General features: G+C 40.0%; 1 protein-coding gene across 1 annotated transcript in view; it reads left to right on the top strand.

Annotated features, from left to right (window-relative positions):
* The window catches only part of cacna1da (calcium channel, voltage-dependent, L type, alpha 1D subunit, a), a 69,823-nt gene that overhangs the window by 1,349 nt on the left and 52,032 nt on the right, over positions 1-16,442 (top strand). Inside the window, exons 2-3 of the mRNA XM_030730179.1 lie at positions 3,103-3,568; positions 5,710-5,815. Coding sequence (XP_030586039.1) covers positions 3,249-3,568; positions 5,710-5,815 — 426 coding nt within the window. The 5' untranslated portion in view covers positions 3,103-3,248. The remainder of the gene's footprint in view (positions 1-3,102; positions 3,569-5,709; positions 5,816-16,442) is intronic.

The raw sequence follows: 16,442 nt of genomic DNA, 5'->3' as shown, positions 1-16,442 counted from the left end.
AGCGTTTTGCTGGTATTCTGCTTTGATATCTCATAGAAGTGTTTAATGTGTTAGCCTAACCTCTCCCTCAATGATAAAATATTCCTAGCATAAATTGTAAGAACTTATATAATTTCAAACATTAATTATAGGCCTGTGTGTGAATATTTATCAATATGGCTAATGTTGTTTTTTCCTTTTAGTTCATTGAACTCAGATAATCTTCAGATCCATTTAGAGCACGAACTGTGTTGTATATTTGTTTAGTGCACAGCAGATAACAGGGAACAAACTGTATACTGATTTAGTACTATTATTAGTCAGAAGAATTAGAGGTTCTTCTTACTGTCAGTATAAAATATAAACAAAGATCGCACATTCAGTTAATGCATGGCAAAGTTCTTTTTATTTATACAGCAGAGAAGTTAAGGGAGAAAAGACGAGAACAACAGAAAAATAGTAATGATGATGGCAATACTATCAATTTTAATAACAATAGCAATAATAATAATAATGCTAATAATTCACAACATACAGAAAGACATCGTTCAGTTTGTCAAGGGCATATTCAAGCATCTAGGCGCCAAACTAAAAGCACTTTACTGGATGCTGAACAGACTCTCAGGACTCTAGGTTTCAGGTCTAATACATATACACTATATTGCCAAAAGTATTCGCTTGTCTGCCTTCACATGCGTATGAACTTGAGTGGCATCCCAGTCCATAGGGTTTAATATGATGCCAGTAACAGCTTCAACTATTCTGGGAAGGCTTTCCACAAGGTTTAGGAGTGTGTTTATGGGAATCTTGACCATTCTTCTAGAAGAGGTTTTGTGAGGTCAGACACTGATGTTGGACGAGAAGGCCTGGCTCACAGTCTCTCACAGTCTCCGCTCTAATTCATCCCAAAGGTGTTCTATTGGGTTGAGGCCAGGACTCTGTGCAGGTTAGTCAAGTTGTTCCACACCAAACTCACTCATCCATTTCTTTGTGCACTGGTGCGCAGTCATGTTGGAACAGGAAGGGGCCTTTACCCAAACTGCTCCCACAAAGTCAGGAGCATGAAATTGTCCAAAATGTCTTGGTATGCTGAAGCACTAGGAGTTCCTTTCACTGGAACTAAGGGTCCGAGCCCAACTCCTGAAAAACAACCCCACACCATAATCCCCCCCCCATCAAACTTTACACTTAGCACAATACAGACAAGTACTGTTCACCTGGCAACCACCAAACCCAGACTCATCCATTGGATTGCCAGATGGAGAAACGTGATTCCTCACTCCAGAGAACATGTCTCCATTGTGCTAGAGTCTAGTGGCGGAGTGCTTTACACTAGGGTTTAATCCCGGGATCCGGGATTCCCGGGAAATGCGATCAGAACCATTTCCCGTTTCCCGGGAAACGTTAGACGGGAAACCGGGAAAAAAGTCGCGCGCGTCGATTTGACTTTCAGAAAGAAAAGAAAGCTTCAGAATGTTAAATTTAAGGAAATATTGAGAGAAGGGTTCGTTTAATGCGAAAAGCATTACTCTTCATTTCAGGCACGTTCAGCCTCCGTTTAAGGCTTCAGCCTTCATCTCAAGCGTTTTAATAGAGGTATTACACAGTTGTGCTTTTTTCCTCTTTAATTTGTTGAAATCGTAGGCAATGTGTTTACCCTAAGGTATTTTGTATTATATAATTTTATATTATTATATATTGTTATATTGCATTATATAGCCTATAAAATACGCCTGCCCTGAACAATAAAGAAATATCTGTTTAACTTCGAGTGTTTCTTTTCCTCGTTTGCAGCCGCTTACTAACAATCATGAATTAGGATACGGGCCTAATGTGTGAAGAAATTATCATGAAATAGATTGCTTTAACATATTTCGCTTTTAAAATGGAGTTGAGTAAAATGTATATTTTTTAGGCTATAAGGATTGGCCAGTTTTTCAAAAGACGATTCACAGCGAACCTACTTTAACCCTCAGACACGGTGTTATAAATTTGCTGTTGCCAGAATGGCAATGACCAAGTCGTGGTGCATTACTCAAGGCCCTGTGTTATGCCATATTATAGTGTAGTACGGTAGTTAACTTTTCAATGACTATTACAGCGTTCCACTGGTGGAGATATAGTGCAACAGATGTCGCCACGACAGCGTGGCTGAGCCATTATCAATGCTGTGGAGATGAACCGTATTGTTTTGCACCAGCAATTGTAAAATAGCTTGGTATAATTCCATGTACAATGGAGGAATATTCGAATTATATTTGTTAAGGGAGTGTTGAGGAACGATACAACACCGCATAGCTCGAGCACTCAAATGCTGAGATGTAGGTTTTATTGCGTTAATCAAGCCAACGTTACCCCCTACTGGGCATAACAGGACATAGCTGGAAAGCTACCTCTACAATATCACAATAGGTTAAGGCCGACACAGGCTACAGAAGGCCTAATTAAAATAAAAAAATAAATAAACTTTTTCCCGGGATTCCCGGGAAATGGCTCGTCATTTCCCGGGATTTGATTCATGTCATTTTCGGGAAAAATATTAAACCCTACTTTACACCACTGCAGCCGATAGTTTGCATTGCGCTTAAAGATGTAAGGATTGGATGCAGCTGCTCGGCCATGGAAACCCATTCCATGAAGCTCTGTACGCACTGTTCTTGAGCTAATCTGAAGGTCACGTGAAGTTTGGAGGTCTGTAGCGATTGACACTGCAGAAAGTTGGTGACCACTGTGCACTATGCACCTCATCATCCGCTGACCCTGCTCTGTGATTTCATGTGACCTACCACTTCATGGCTGAGTTGCTGTCATTCCCAGTCGCTTAAACTTTGTCATAATACCACTAACAGTTGACTGTGGAATATTTAGTAGTGAGGAAATTGGCCATGGAAGTGATAGGAATACCTGAATTCAATGATTTGGATGGGTGAGTGAATACTTTTGGCAATATAGTGTATGTGACGGAGCAAAGCCATTCAGAGTTTTATAGCCAGGGTAAAGAACCTTAAAATCTCTTCTTGTTCAAACTAGATGTCTTTGCAGTAATTTGAGGCAAGTTCAGCATAAAAAGCTTTGTGTTATTACAAAAAAAAAAAAGCCTTTTCTCACCTTTGTTTTTTTTAGAGGCAAATTATGCCAGCAGCATCAGAGTCGGACGCCCTGGTGACTTGCCACCTCATTGGTCAGACTACTCTGCCCTCCTCTAGCCTCCCTGTCTACCCTGGCAGATCCATGCTGCTGGATGCTCCTCACAGAGCCACGCCCGCACCATGAGCGCCAACGGGCCTGCCCCAGACCCAGCCCCTACTGCCCCAGAAGCCCCTCCCACCTCAACAACTGCACCTGCACCTCCTCCGGGTCCGGCCCCAGCCCCTGCGCCGGCCCCCGCGGCACCACCTGCTCCTCCTGCTCCACCTGCCCCAACATCCTCTACCATCCCGGTAGGTGCGTTGGCACAGAAGAAGCGGCAGCAGTATGCCAAAAGCAAGAAACAGGGCAGTAATGCCAACAGTAGGCCACCGAGGGCTCTGTTCTGTCTCAACCTCAACAACCCTATACGCAGGGCCTGCATCAGCCTGGTGGAGTGGAAGTATCCTTTAAAGTGGCATTATGGTGCATGTGCATGTTTGTGCTGAGATTTGACTAATGATCAGTCTTTGTTTGTAGAGTGATGAGAGAAGTGGAAATGGGCAAAGGAAGAACCTGCGAAATTTTGGTGCCTAGAGCGTTAGGTAACACTTTATAACTATACATGAATTATTGTGTGTAGTATGAAATATTTGTAACATATTAGTACATACTTAATTCATCATTTCTAAAGTATTACTTCAAAATTTATACACATTATTATCTAATTCATAAGCACAGAATTTGTAAATGACAGATTCTGATTCTGAATGATACAGTCAGAAACTTATTAATGAACTTATTAACACACACAAACTGTTTTTGTTTGTGTGTATTAATAAAGGTTTTATGAAGACTTATTCATATTGCAAATGTTGGTTAATTCAGGCAGTTAATAGTTGTTAGTTAAGTATTGTGTGCGCCGTCTTCTAAAGTGATGACTGTTTAGTCAAACATCTTTGATCATTATTGAAACATTAAAATAATTTGTCCACCACTAAACATTATCCGCTGCACAGTAACACAGTTTTGGTTTCTATTTGTGTGAACTGAATGGTGTAGAATTCTGGGTAGTTGGTCCTACAAGGTAACACAAAAAGCATTTGAAAACATCACCTGGGGTAGTTTTAAACCTTTTACAACTCTTAGTAGGTAAAGCAAATTGCTGCTGATCATATTTCTCTTCGATAAAAACAATAATAATTGTTAGTGCCTGTTCTACTTGTTTACAGCTCTTGGATCTTTGCTGTGGCAATTATTAATGAGAATTATTGATGACTGTCACAAAATGTAGGCTTCAGGTCGCTCTTGGTTTACATATAGTCTGCATATTTTGGAACATTTTTCTGTTTAGTCAAGCTCTGAATTTAATTTTTCCACTTTATTGATTCAGAGCTGTAATCCGTGCAGACTAAAACCTGATTGAAAGTGAGTGAAGAGGCTTAAAGCCACTGGGAAAGAAGCAGTTAATCATTCTTAAATGTTGGCAAGAATTTTTTTTTTTCAGGTAGGCACAACATAGCTAATATGCTGTTTGAAGCATGCCTTTCCAGTAAAGAGAGAGTGAATATTACCATGTCATTACGGGTGAGCTTTACGGACAAAGCAACTGAAGCCTGGCACTGCACAGCTGTGGTGGTGTTTTTGCTAGAACAGATGCTTCTATCACAAAAGCCGTCAGATGTTATAAAGTAGATTGCTCAACATGAATCACAGAGATATATTCATAAGCCCTCTTTTCATGTTTGTTGAAAAAAAAAAGTCTCTGGGGATTGACTACCAGTACACTTTAGGAAATGCAGCTGTAGCCATATCAGGTGTCCCAAATTGTTCTGCATGGACTACATGCAACAGCACAGTACAAGTGGCATGTGTTTCTCAAATGTCATTAATAGAGTCAGGTTTTTTTTTCTGTTTTATTACATTTTTAAATGACAGTGAAGCTTAAATGTAACCTTTCAGGATTGGAAGATGAAAATGGAAAGCTACAGTAAAATATGTTAGTGCTTACTGTAATGGGGGGCATAATGGAGGTGAATGCTTTTACACTGTTTTTCAAAGCTCCAGTCATAAAAATTTGCCTTAGTTCAGGATTTCATTAAATCACTTTAATTTGCACTACAGAACTTATTAACTCTCTACTGGGATGGCAGTTGTTTCTTAGGTGCAAGAGAGTCTTTTATTTTTTTTCATCATTGTGCATCATAATTATCTTTACCTATTTTTTTTGTCAGTTTTTCTGCTTTTTTTCAGTCAAATTTCATATATGGGTGCACATAAATAAATCCAACAAAGGCAAATGCTAATAAATGCACATCCATAAACCTGTAAGAGAAGTGGCAAAATTAACATTATTGCAAATAAAAAAAATATTAAATGACAAAAACAACAACAACAACAAAAAATGACAGCTAAGTTTAATGGAAGTAAACCTGAAACAAAACCAAACTTCATGAACAGTTTTGCTCTGCATGCTCACTACTTTAAATATTTTGTTACGAGTTTATAAAAAGTGCAGGGGTTCAAATGTGGATGTGCAGTTTTTATCCATGTCATTTATTGCTCTGTCTATCTGTCATTGTTTTCCTTAACTTCCTTTCTCAGGCCATTTGATATCTTTATATTAATTGCTATTTTTGCCAACTGTATGGCCTTAGCTGTTTATGTCCCGTTCCCTGAAGATGATTCCAACTCCACAAACCATGACCTGGTGAGTAGTTTGTGTAACCGGTTTACTTATTTGGTGTATGTTGTGTTATTTCTTTTACTTACACATGGCTTACACATAGTAATAATATAAAAATAACTGTGTCAACTTCTTAATTTCTCTATTTTTTTCAAATGTATAGATTATTTGTAAGGAATATAAAAGTGAGATTTTGCTATGTTTCTGTTAAAACTGAATGGAAGATTGTCGGGTGTAGTATATGTTGTGCTCTTCTTGTTTGGTTAGCTTTCATCAGATTGCATTATTATGAAGCTGTTTCACGATACATTATAAAATGTGTCGCTACTTTATAATCCTCTTTAAGTCGATAGTTTGATATCAACCTTTCTATGATGAAGATACAAGAGGTTTTGCAGTAATAGCAGGACACTGCATACAGTGTCTTCTGTGTATACAGGAGCTTTATTATTCACTATCCGCTGTGCCAAGAAGAGAAACACTTAGACACCCATTCTCACGGTACTTTATCATGTCATCGTTTTCATATGCAGAGGTTTTATTCAGCTTTCTATTTTTAGAATTTTCTCGTCATTGCACCACTCTTTGCACCTTGTGCATTTATGTCTGTGTGATGAATTATGGGGGTTGTAGTGTTGTAAGCATTGTTCCACAGCTGAGGATAAGTGCATTCTTCAAAAGCCAGACAGATGCATAGAATCTGTGATGCTTACATGAACAGAATTTGGTAGTGTTGAATGTTTTTTGAGCACCATGTAGAGTGAGTATGAATGCTCAGCTTCTGAATGCTTTATTTATGAGCAGAAACATGTTAGAGAAAGGTTATTAATTTGCGTTAAATGACTGGGAAGAGCCTTCCTCTGTCTGTTATGCTGCTGAACATGCTGTGCAAGATAAGGTACAGCTTTGGTTAAAAGTGTGTCGGTCTCCTTTAGAAAGGTGTACTGCTTCCCAGTTTGACCTCCTGGAGAGTGACCTCAGGGTGTTTGTTTACACAGCACTGCTACATCAGAGAGAAGTGGGCCATCTGGGACGTTACAGTGCCTGATACAGTATTATCTACCGTATGTTGTCAAGTTTAGCTTGGAATGAAATCTGAAAGAGGTTGATCATCGTGATGGTGACAACTAGTAGAAGATGTTCTTAGAGATGCTGAACAAGAGTCTGGAAAAATGTTGCATTTAGTTTCTGTTCTCTGGATATAAAAATATTTCATTTAGAGATAGCTGTTATTTTTTTGTATCATGAGAGATTATTCAAAACTACTTTGGATGATTTTTTGAGTCTGCCTTTTTACAATTGAATATTTCCATTTATAAAATGTTTTAATGACAGAACATACATTTGTGATTTGAGTGTTGAGATAAATTACTTGCAAATGAATGACAGCTTCATTGTGTTTTAGATGAGTGTTGAGCCAAACAGCTTTCAGGGACAGATGCCACTTACTAATATGTGCCAAGCTTCATACTGTTAATGGACTGTATATACTGTATATTGTTGATGGCTCCTTACTTATTTCATACCCGTAACTTTGTGCAGTCTCTGCAGCTTAGGTCTTCTTTACAAATGCATCGTAATGCACTGTGAGCATTATGGTGGCATTTTCATCAGTTGAAAAGTGTGTGAATTTACATGTGTTCAGATCTGAATTAGTTTGGCAGACTATGGCCATTTTAATATCGAGTTAAATGGTGACCAAATATCTTCGCCTGTTAGGAAGGATGCTGCCTACCACATATCATCTTAGCCCCTGTAGTGAAAAAGAGAGGTAGTTGTATGCGTCATTCTTCTTTATGTTTGTTGTCTGAAAACGCTATACACTGCAGCGTAATATTTGTCACCCTCTTCTAATGGATGAGGTTTAGATATGAGTGTCAAATTGGATTTATGAAGGCAGCCATTAAGAATTAACAGAAAACCTAGCTGCCTGTCAGGATCCAGGACTGAACAGAATCATTCATGTGGCTGGCATGCTTCGTGAATGAGATCATTAAGTAGAGATGAGACGACGGGCTGATGACTAGAAATGAAATTATTTATCATACATTGCCGTCCTTTAAGTAATTCTTAGCGTTAGAACAAAGCTTAGCTCTTTGACTCTAACCTCCTCTGTGCTGACTGTATATAGAAGCTTCTTTTACTGCACTATATAGGTTTTTTGCTTACAGCTGTTACACTGATTATTGCCCAGTGCTACACACAGCTTTCCATAGCTTACACAGGCCTTTGGTTTAATTCTGCAGTGGCAGCATATAATCAAATACTAGAGGGCAAATAATGCAATCTTTGGCTTTTCAGCATCAGTTGAACAATAGAAATCTTTATAGGGCAGGTGTGCCAGCTTGGCCTTAGTTGTTCTACAGAACTCATGCTGTAGTCACAGGAGGAGCACTAGGGAGAAAAATGCTGAGCTGGTTTTGTTGTAGCAGCCAGCAGGTAAGGCCGGAGTGAAGATTGCCATTTCACACTACTCTGCTCTGCAGCCTCACAGGTGGACTGATATGAAACCTGAGTTGATGCACTGAGAGGCTGATGTGTAAAGCACGGATCAAATGATATCACAAAGCCACGGAAGCATGCAGGTTATAATTCAGCTACACATTCACCTATGTTGTGACTTTTAAAGCACAGGGATGCTAAAACCAGCATGCAATAAGCTGATGTCTAGATCAGTGGATGTGCAAGCTCTTAATGCATGTTCTGTTTAAATCATAAGATAAAATACTCAGTCTGTTCATTTGTACACAATATGTAGGTGCTGCAGAGCTGCTTGAGTTGGAACGTTACATTGCTGCAAAGTCATAGAGGCCTTTATAGCCCGAGTCTGCCCATCTTGTTAGTAAGGCTTGGTTAAATGCAGCAGCTCATTATAAATAGAAAGCAATTTCCTCCTCAGGCGTAACAGAGGGCAAAAGATTGGGGTCTTGCTACCACCAGGAGGCACAAGTGAGTAACAGGATGTAGCCAGTACACAAATACACACATGCACTGTGAGACCGCAAACCCTTGTCAGGACCTTATAGTCATATTTTCATTAATCTCTTGCTTAGTTCACTCCTTTATGGCTCTTCTTTGTTTAGTCACTGCAATAGTAAAAAGTGCACACATAACCCATCCTGCATGTGACTGCGGCTCCTCCACACCCACCCTGTCTAAGGGACAGACAAATAGTCTTCGACCCTCCTGCCTTTGCTTTAAGGTCATTTCTGACTTATCTATCTGAGACTCAACACCACAGGCAGCTCCTGCTGAAGGTAGTTGAGCAAAACAATGACCTTTTCATGGTGAATATGATTCATACATCTTATCCTTTGTAAGGCAACATGCAGTGAATTGCGCCTGGTATCAGGTAGTGTCTGTGCCCATATCACTGTAATTGCGTAACTCTGGAGCTGCAGAGCTATTTATTTTACTGGGGACAAAAGGACACAAACATGTAAAGACTGAAATGCCCAGTCCTGAACCAACAAAGAGGTTGTTTGGATGCCAGCAGAGAACTGCCAATTTTGACCAGTTTCACTTTGGAGGCTATTACAATTTACTACGTCCGAATTGTAAAACACAAATAATGTTAGAATCCTGTTTTAGTGGATTTATTCGATATTTAGAGGTATTAAAATGTTAGTAATGAATGAATGTATAAGGACAGATAGACTGATAACACACAATACATATGACAATGGTGTCTGGCTTTATTGTCTGTCTAATCTGATATGTAGGTATTAGGTTATTAAAATAATATTTTTCAGTGGGGTCAGACGCACTTTAAGTATTTAATGCAAGAATGAGCACGAGGGGAGGAAAGTATTACATTTGAGCAACCTGAACAAGTGAAACTTACTTTCAGTAATGCTGTTTACATGTTAGTTATCCTGCAGTCATCCTGTTACTGTGTCCTCTGTGGCACACAGTTACACAGCTCAGATTATGTAGCAACAGCTTTAAATGAAAATGCTACATTCATTTGTGCCATTTCTATAGACATAATAGTGCAAGTGTTTAACTTTTATCTTTGAATGATAGAAAATAATTTTGTATAACATTATTGTGTTTATTGTGTTACTGGCCATAGAGTTAATAGGCAATATAAATACCATAAATGGCTTCAGATATACTGCAGAATAACACCATTTATCCCCTAACGCTTACATTCAGTCAGTTATAGCACAGTACAATGCCAGCTCTTCTAAAATCTCACAGACATCTCACACAATGAAGCAACATGAGAAACTATTACATGTGAAGCTAACATGCATGCAAATCTGTCCTCGACATGAAACGTGCCAACTGTGTACTACAAAATGAGCAACTATCATCATCATCATCAATTCTGATGTAAATATGTACCAACAACTTTCACAGCATCAAACTTGTGACCCAGAGCCAAATGCCTGTTGACTGATCACAGTCATCGAGTTTTTCGGAGTGACAACAAGCCACTCAGAGGCATTCAGTGGTTCTTGTCAAATAAAATCTGAGGCACAGTGCAGCAAAGTTGTACTTTATTATATTTTAAACATGTTCAGATTATTTTCAATCTCACTTTTTTAAAACCGTTTTGTTAGGTTGCAGATTTTACAGATAATATTGTGTTTAAGATTTATTCTTTTACATGAACATTTACTCTAGGGGCAGCACGGTGGCGTAGTGGTTAGCACTGCTGCCTCACAGTTAGAATACCATCTGGAAGGCCTGGGTTCGATTCCACCTTGGCCCAGGTCTCTCCTTCTCTCTGTGTGGAGTTTGCATGTTCTCCCCGTGCTTGCGTGGGTTTCCTCCGGGTACATTCCAAAGACATGCACTTACTGGGGTTAGGTTAATTGGCTAATCTAAATTGCCCATAGGTGTGAATGAGAGCATGAATGTGAGAGTGAAAGGTTGTCTGTCCCTCTGTGTTGGCCCTGCAACAGGCTGGTGACCTGTTCAGGGTGTACCCTGCCTCTCGCCCTATGACAGCTGGGATAGGCTCCAGCCCCCCCGCGACCCTTAACAGGATGTGCGGAAGCGAATGGATGGATGGATGGATGAACATTTACATAAGCTATTTCAAACATGCTGATCGCCTTCTTGGACCTAGCTATCCTGTTTTTAATCTCATCCTGTTTGTATGTTTGGCTGCTCTCTGCTTAAAGCTGACTTAATTGTGCAGCTGCTGTCTTGGCCAGGATGCTCTTGAAAAAGAGATTGTAATCTCAATGTGTTTTTTTCCTGGTTAAATAAAGGTAAAATAAAATAAATAAAAATAAATATCATCATTCGGCTTTAGTTCAGCATATTACCTCTATGTAATGTTCATTATGCTCTGTATTATCAGAAGATTGGCTAATTTTAGAAAAGTTTTGGCCCCCATATGTCTCTATTGACCATATGCTGTTCACAATTATTATTTAAAACAAAGAATGTCAATGTGTGCTTGAAGGTGTAAAAGGTCCTACTATCCCTCAGCTTTTACGCCAAAGCTGAGTGAGCACATGACGAGTATTGTATAAGAAATGCTGCCAAGGTTCATATGTCAGTGTTTTAGCTGCATGTTTTGTTATAGAAGAGTGTAAATGTAAATGAAGCAGTTGGCTCTCTCTCTCTCTCGGCGTGCATGCGCGCGCGTGTGTGTAATGGCAGTAACGTCTGGACTGTGGACTCCCATAGAGATGATGGTAGAAGTATGTGTTTAGTCACTTAACGTAGCTGCTCATTTGTGGCTCACACTAGCTCTGTCCCTGCTTGTTATCTTGAATGTGTATTTTTGCACATGTGCCTAAGTGTGAGAGTGTGTTTGTTAGTGGGTGTGTGTATGTGTGACTGAGGCAGAGATGGAGCGAGTCAGAGCTGTGCTAGCTTTGTGCAAATACTGTGTGACTGTGCAGCCATGATAATGCACAATAGCCAAACATGTGCAACGAGTGTGCACCAAACAGACCTTCTTAAAGGGGAACAACTAGAGTTTTAGGATGATATTTTTTTCTCTGTAGCCATTGTATTTCTTTTAGGATTAAAATAAATAAATAAACTTTGCATATTTGTCATGATGAAGTGGATTAAAATTTGGACCACTCTTTGTTGTTTTGCACAATATATAATTAATACTCTTTTGACTCATTCAGAGCTGTCATCTATACAAAAAAAAACTACTGCAAAAACTAAATCCATGTTCAAAAATACTGGAAATTGGACTGCACTCTGTTACATTTTGATTAAATCTGAAATAAACTAAAAAAAAAAAAATAAACCAGCGTTGTACATCCCAAATAGTCTTATGTTTGCTACATACACATACTGCTTCATATACTGTATCTGCCTGAGATTACATGGATGGATCGGTTATGCAGAAGGTGCAGAAGAGGTACAGAGGTGTGGATGCCCAATCAGGGTTAACTATCACCATGGCAGTTTTAGAGTTGTAAAATAGTCAGAAGCATTGCTGCTCTGTACAGATCATGTGGTGTTGTAGATTACTGCTTTACTCTAAAAACGCACTCCCGTACATTCCCTGCACTGAGCTGTAACTGTGGCGAGACAAACCTGATCTCTGACAGCAGCAGCATACATATCTGTTCAGCTGTGTGTCAACTGTGTAACTTTAGGGAAAAGCTCTCACGTATCTCATTATGCAAGAAATATTTATATTTATTTATTTATTATGATGTTTTCTTTTTTATCTTTGCGAAGACATTTACTTTAGCAGTGTGGGTAAGATGACCTGCATGGTAGTGTTTTCCTTGGCAGAGTGACATCCACATCTCACACAACTCCTACCCGCCCCCACAGTACTTCAGATGCACACACATACACTACACAAAAAGACACATTTATATACTGCACATATAAACACATGGGCAGAGCTACTGGGCAGAACTATATAGAGTGATACAAAACTGAGCACAGGGCAGATGTGCAGTGCGTTTTGTTGTTTCTTAGAGTAGTTGCCAGATTTCAATGTGTTGCTTTCCTGCTTTTGTTATTCTTTTATTTCTGGACGTAGTCAGTTCTTAAGAGTGGCTGTAAACACTAACATACACCTGAGCAACTGAAAATATATGAATACCAGATTTTTCCAAACATATTGTAGTTTACTAAACATATGACCAACTGGTAATCTGATAGGCTTATTAAAAGATGTACAAGATAAACACAAGCCCCATGCTTACCACACACTTGAAAAGCCATCCCAATATAGACTGCACACTCAAGCGCAGTTATTTACTGTGAAAACCTGCAGGAGTAGGCGGTGAAAAAGCACTAAATATTGGCTGCCCTCACCCCCCTGGCTTGGCTGGATGGCACTGACTGATCTATACAGACAGGGGAAGGAAACAGAGATGTAGAGGGCATGGGGGAGGGCGATAGCAAGAGAGTGAGAATGTATGTCTGCTCACTGAGTGCAGAATCAGATCCATAATGACACTGTAGTGTTTCTTTAAGATTTGAGAGATATCTGCTCTCAAACTAGCTGGTAACTGTGGAGTTTGTGTATGCATGGAGTGTGTGTACCCTATATTGCACTAGATATGACATGTACTCTGGTCACACGTGGATATCAAACATACATAATGATACTCTGCTTGTCATCTCATGCTCAAATATTTGTACAGGCACATATACAGTAGACATAATCAGGTTCTCACAACAACAGAAAAACATGAAATCCCATTAAATATGCTCTGCACATGTTATGTCACAGGAACAGGCACATATCTGGCTCTAATTGTGACAATTTTCCATAGAACTAGAAGAATGAAGCTTTAATTTTTAAATTTTTTTTCTTTGCAGAAGTCACTGCAGCACTACAGAGTTTTTTTTTGTTTTGTTTTGTTTTGTTTTTTCAGGGAGGCAGGAATCTTAAATACAATCTAGGGATTAAATGCAATATATTGTAGTCCGGTGCTTATATATCTCTGCACAGATTCTTTGCGTGATGGGACTTCCCAATCCCCTGCTGCAGATTGTGTTCTGGAGTCTCATACCACCACCCTGGCCAAGTACACTGTAAACCCAGATTTTGATTCCACTTCAAAATATTGAGTCCATATTACTTAAAATTACCTAGAATGTGGACATTACTTGTTAATGCTGAGTAGACTGTACTTTTTGATGGTCTATCTTATTGTAATCATGTGTTTGAGTTCAAACAACTTAATATCATCAAGTTTTGCACCTGCTAAAAATCTAGTTTATACCAGTTTAAACAGACTGAATTAATGAGCAGCAGCATGGTGGCATGATGGTTAGCACTGCTGCCTCGCAGGTAGAATGCCATCTAGAAGGGCCATCTGGGTTCAAGTCCACCTAGGCCCAGGCCTCTTGCTGTATGGAGTTTGTATGTTCTCCCTGTGAATCTATGGCAGTGATTCTCAAATCCAGGCCTCGTGGCCCAGTGTCCTGCAGGTTTTAGATGTGTCCCTGATCCAACACACCTGAATCAAATGGCTGAATTACCTCCTCAGTATGCAGTCAAGTTCTCGAGAGTCCTGCTAATGACTTCTACATTTGATTCAGGTGTGTTGGATCAGGGACACATCTAAAACCTGCAGGACACTGGGCCACGAGGCCTGGATTTGAGAATCACTGCTCTATGGGTTTCCTCCCACAATCTGAAGACATGTAGTTAGGTTAATTGGTCACTGTAAATTGCCCACAGGTGTGAATGATTGTCTGTCTCTCTCTGTGTCAGCCCTACAACAGGCTGGTGTATGGGGTGTATCCTGCATTTTACTGCCTTGTCAGCTGGGATAGGCTCCAGCCCCCACCCCCCCATGACCATGTAAAGAATAGGGGGAATTGATTGACCAAAAGACATTTTATTTTTTCATGAACTATAAAAGAGAAGTTTGGTCAATTAGAACATACAATTTAGTTCAATTGGAAATGGAGTAGTGCTTACTTAACAGGCTGAGTTAAATAAATGGGTGGTGATTGCTTAAACGAATTATCTTCAGTTACTGAAACTCTGTTATTAGTACATTCAACTTCGATCTTTCATTCCATTCCAAAATGTCTCGAGTACACTGAACATAGTCCCCTGCACTTATTCAACTGTTTCATTACTTAAAAAATTTAGGGCAACGAGTTACCTTGGTTTTTTTTAAGTAGATTCAACTTATCCGGGTTTACAGTGTAGACAGTGATAACAAACCTTATTGTTGGTGTCAAAAGATGAAGATGATGTCTTTAGAGGAGTCATTAACTTATTTTTTTATTATTATTATTATTATTATTATTATTAATAACCTGTGTAGCTTATGGAAGCAAAATTATTGTCTGCAATCTCTGTTGTGCCAAACACCTTTACTGTGCCAAGAGGAACTCTATTCTAGGTTCCTTTTTGTTAGTTTCTTTCTTTTATTTTCTTTCTTTGTTTCTTTATTTACATGTTTAAATGGTGTGGCCCAACATGCCATTTAAGCAGTTGGGGATAGTCACCAACTGCTGCATCTGTAACAAAATACACATAAAAACTAACAAACAGCGCCTGAAAGAGAAGAACACAACAAACACACACTCTTGTTGCTTGTGTGTGTGCATATGTGTGCATGCGCGTGCATGTGTGTGTGAGTGCGCGTGCATGTGTGTGTGATTGTCTGTGTGTGTGTGTGTGTGTGTGTGTGTGTGTGTTTGTGTGTGTGTGTGTGTTATGAAATGTACTTGATAATGAGGGTGAGAAGCCACAACAACGACCTCCGGAGCCAGAGACAGACAGAGGAAGACTCAGGAAACCCAGGTCATCCACAGCCCCGCAAGAGCACTGAAGACCAAAGACCACACATCCCGATGATAACCACGTGCCAAACCCTGAAGAAGGAGGTGGGAGGTTCTTACAGCCAAAGGGCAAGAGCTCCAGAGAACCTGAGACAACAGGCAGTCAGAGGCCATCATCCCAGCACGAGCCGAGGGTGGAGCCCTGGGTGCCTGAGAAACGCCCAATGCCCAGCAACCGAGCCAACCCGAACCACAACCACCAAGGGTGTTGGCCAGCAACCACGCTGAAACACCCAGCCTTGTGCCCCAGAACCACCAAGTGCCCACCTCTCGGGTGGGCAGCCAGGACCAGTGGGGAGTAAATATGTCCCACAGGGGCCGAGGCATACACACACACACACACACACACACACACACACACACACACACACACATAAAACGACAAAGCCAAATTCACAACAATGAGACACACTCATCCATATCAACTCATCATCCAATGCTTGGGTGATTGAATGCCCCCAGAACCAGCAGCCATTTCAGAATGCAGTCAGCCCAACCCCCTGACGCCCTATCCAACCCCTGCCCTCGGCTTATTGCATGTCTTGATGACATTAAAGCTTGGATGGCCCTAAATTTTCTACATTTTAATGAAAAAAAGACTGAAGTGTTGGTGCTTAGACCCAGTAGCTCTTGTGAGCCTCCGCCCCAGGTTGACTTGGGCCCTTTGGCCTCATATGTTAAGCCCATAATTACAAATCTGGGCTTTATAATCGACAGTGATTTTAAATGGGATAGTCAAATCGGTGCAGTAGTGAAGTCTAGCTTCTTTCACTTAAGGCAACTGATGAAGGCAAAACCTATCCTTTCTAGGCAGCATCTAGAAACAGTGATACATGCCTTTATTACATCTTGGCTTGATTACTGTAACGCACTTTATGTTGGTGTCAGCCAGTCT

Source organism: Archocentrus centrarchus, chromosome 5 (assembly GCF_007364275.1).
Source record: "Archocentrus centrarchus isolate MPI-CPG fArcCen1 chromosome 5, fArcCen1, whole genome shotgun sequence".
In the NCBI taxonomy this organism is placed as follows: domain Eukaryota; kingdom Metazoa; phylum Chordata; class Actinopteri; order Cichliformes; family Cichlidae; genus Archocentrus; species Archocentrus centrarchus.
Note: the sequence above shows the minus strand (reverse complement) of the source record. Positions and strands in the feature narration are given on the sequence as shown.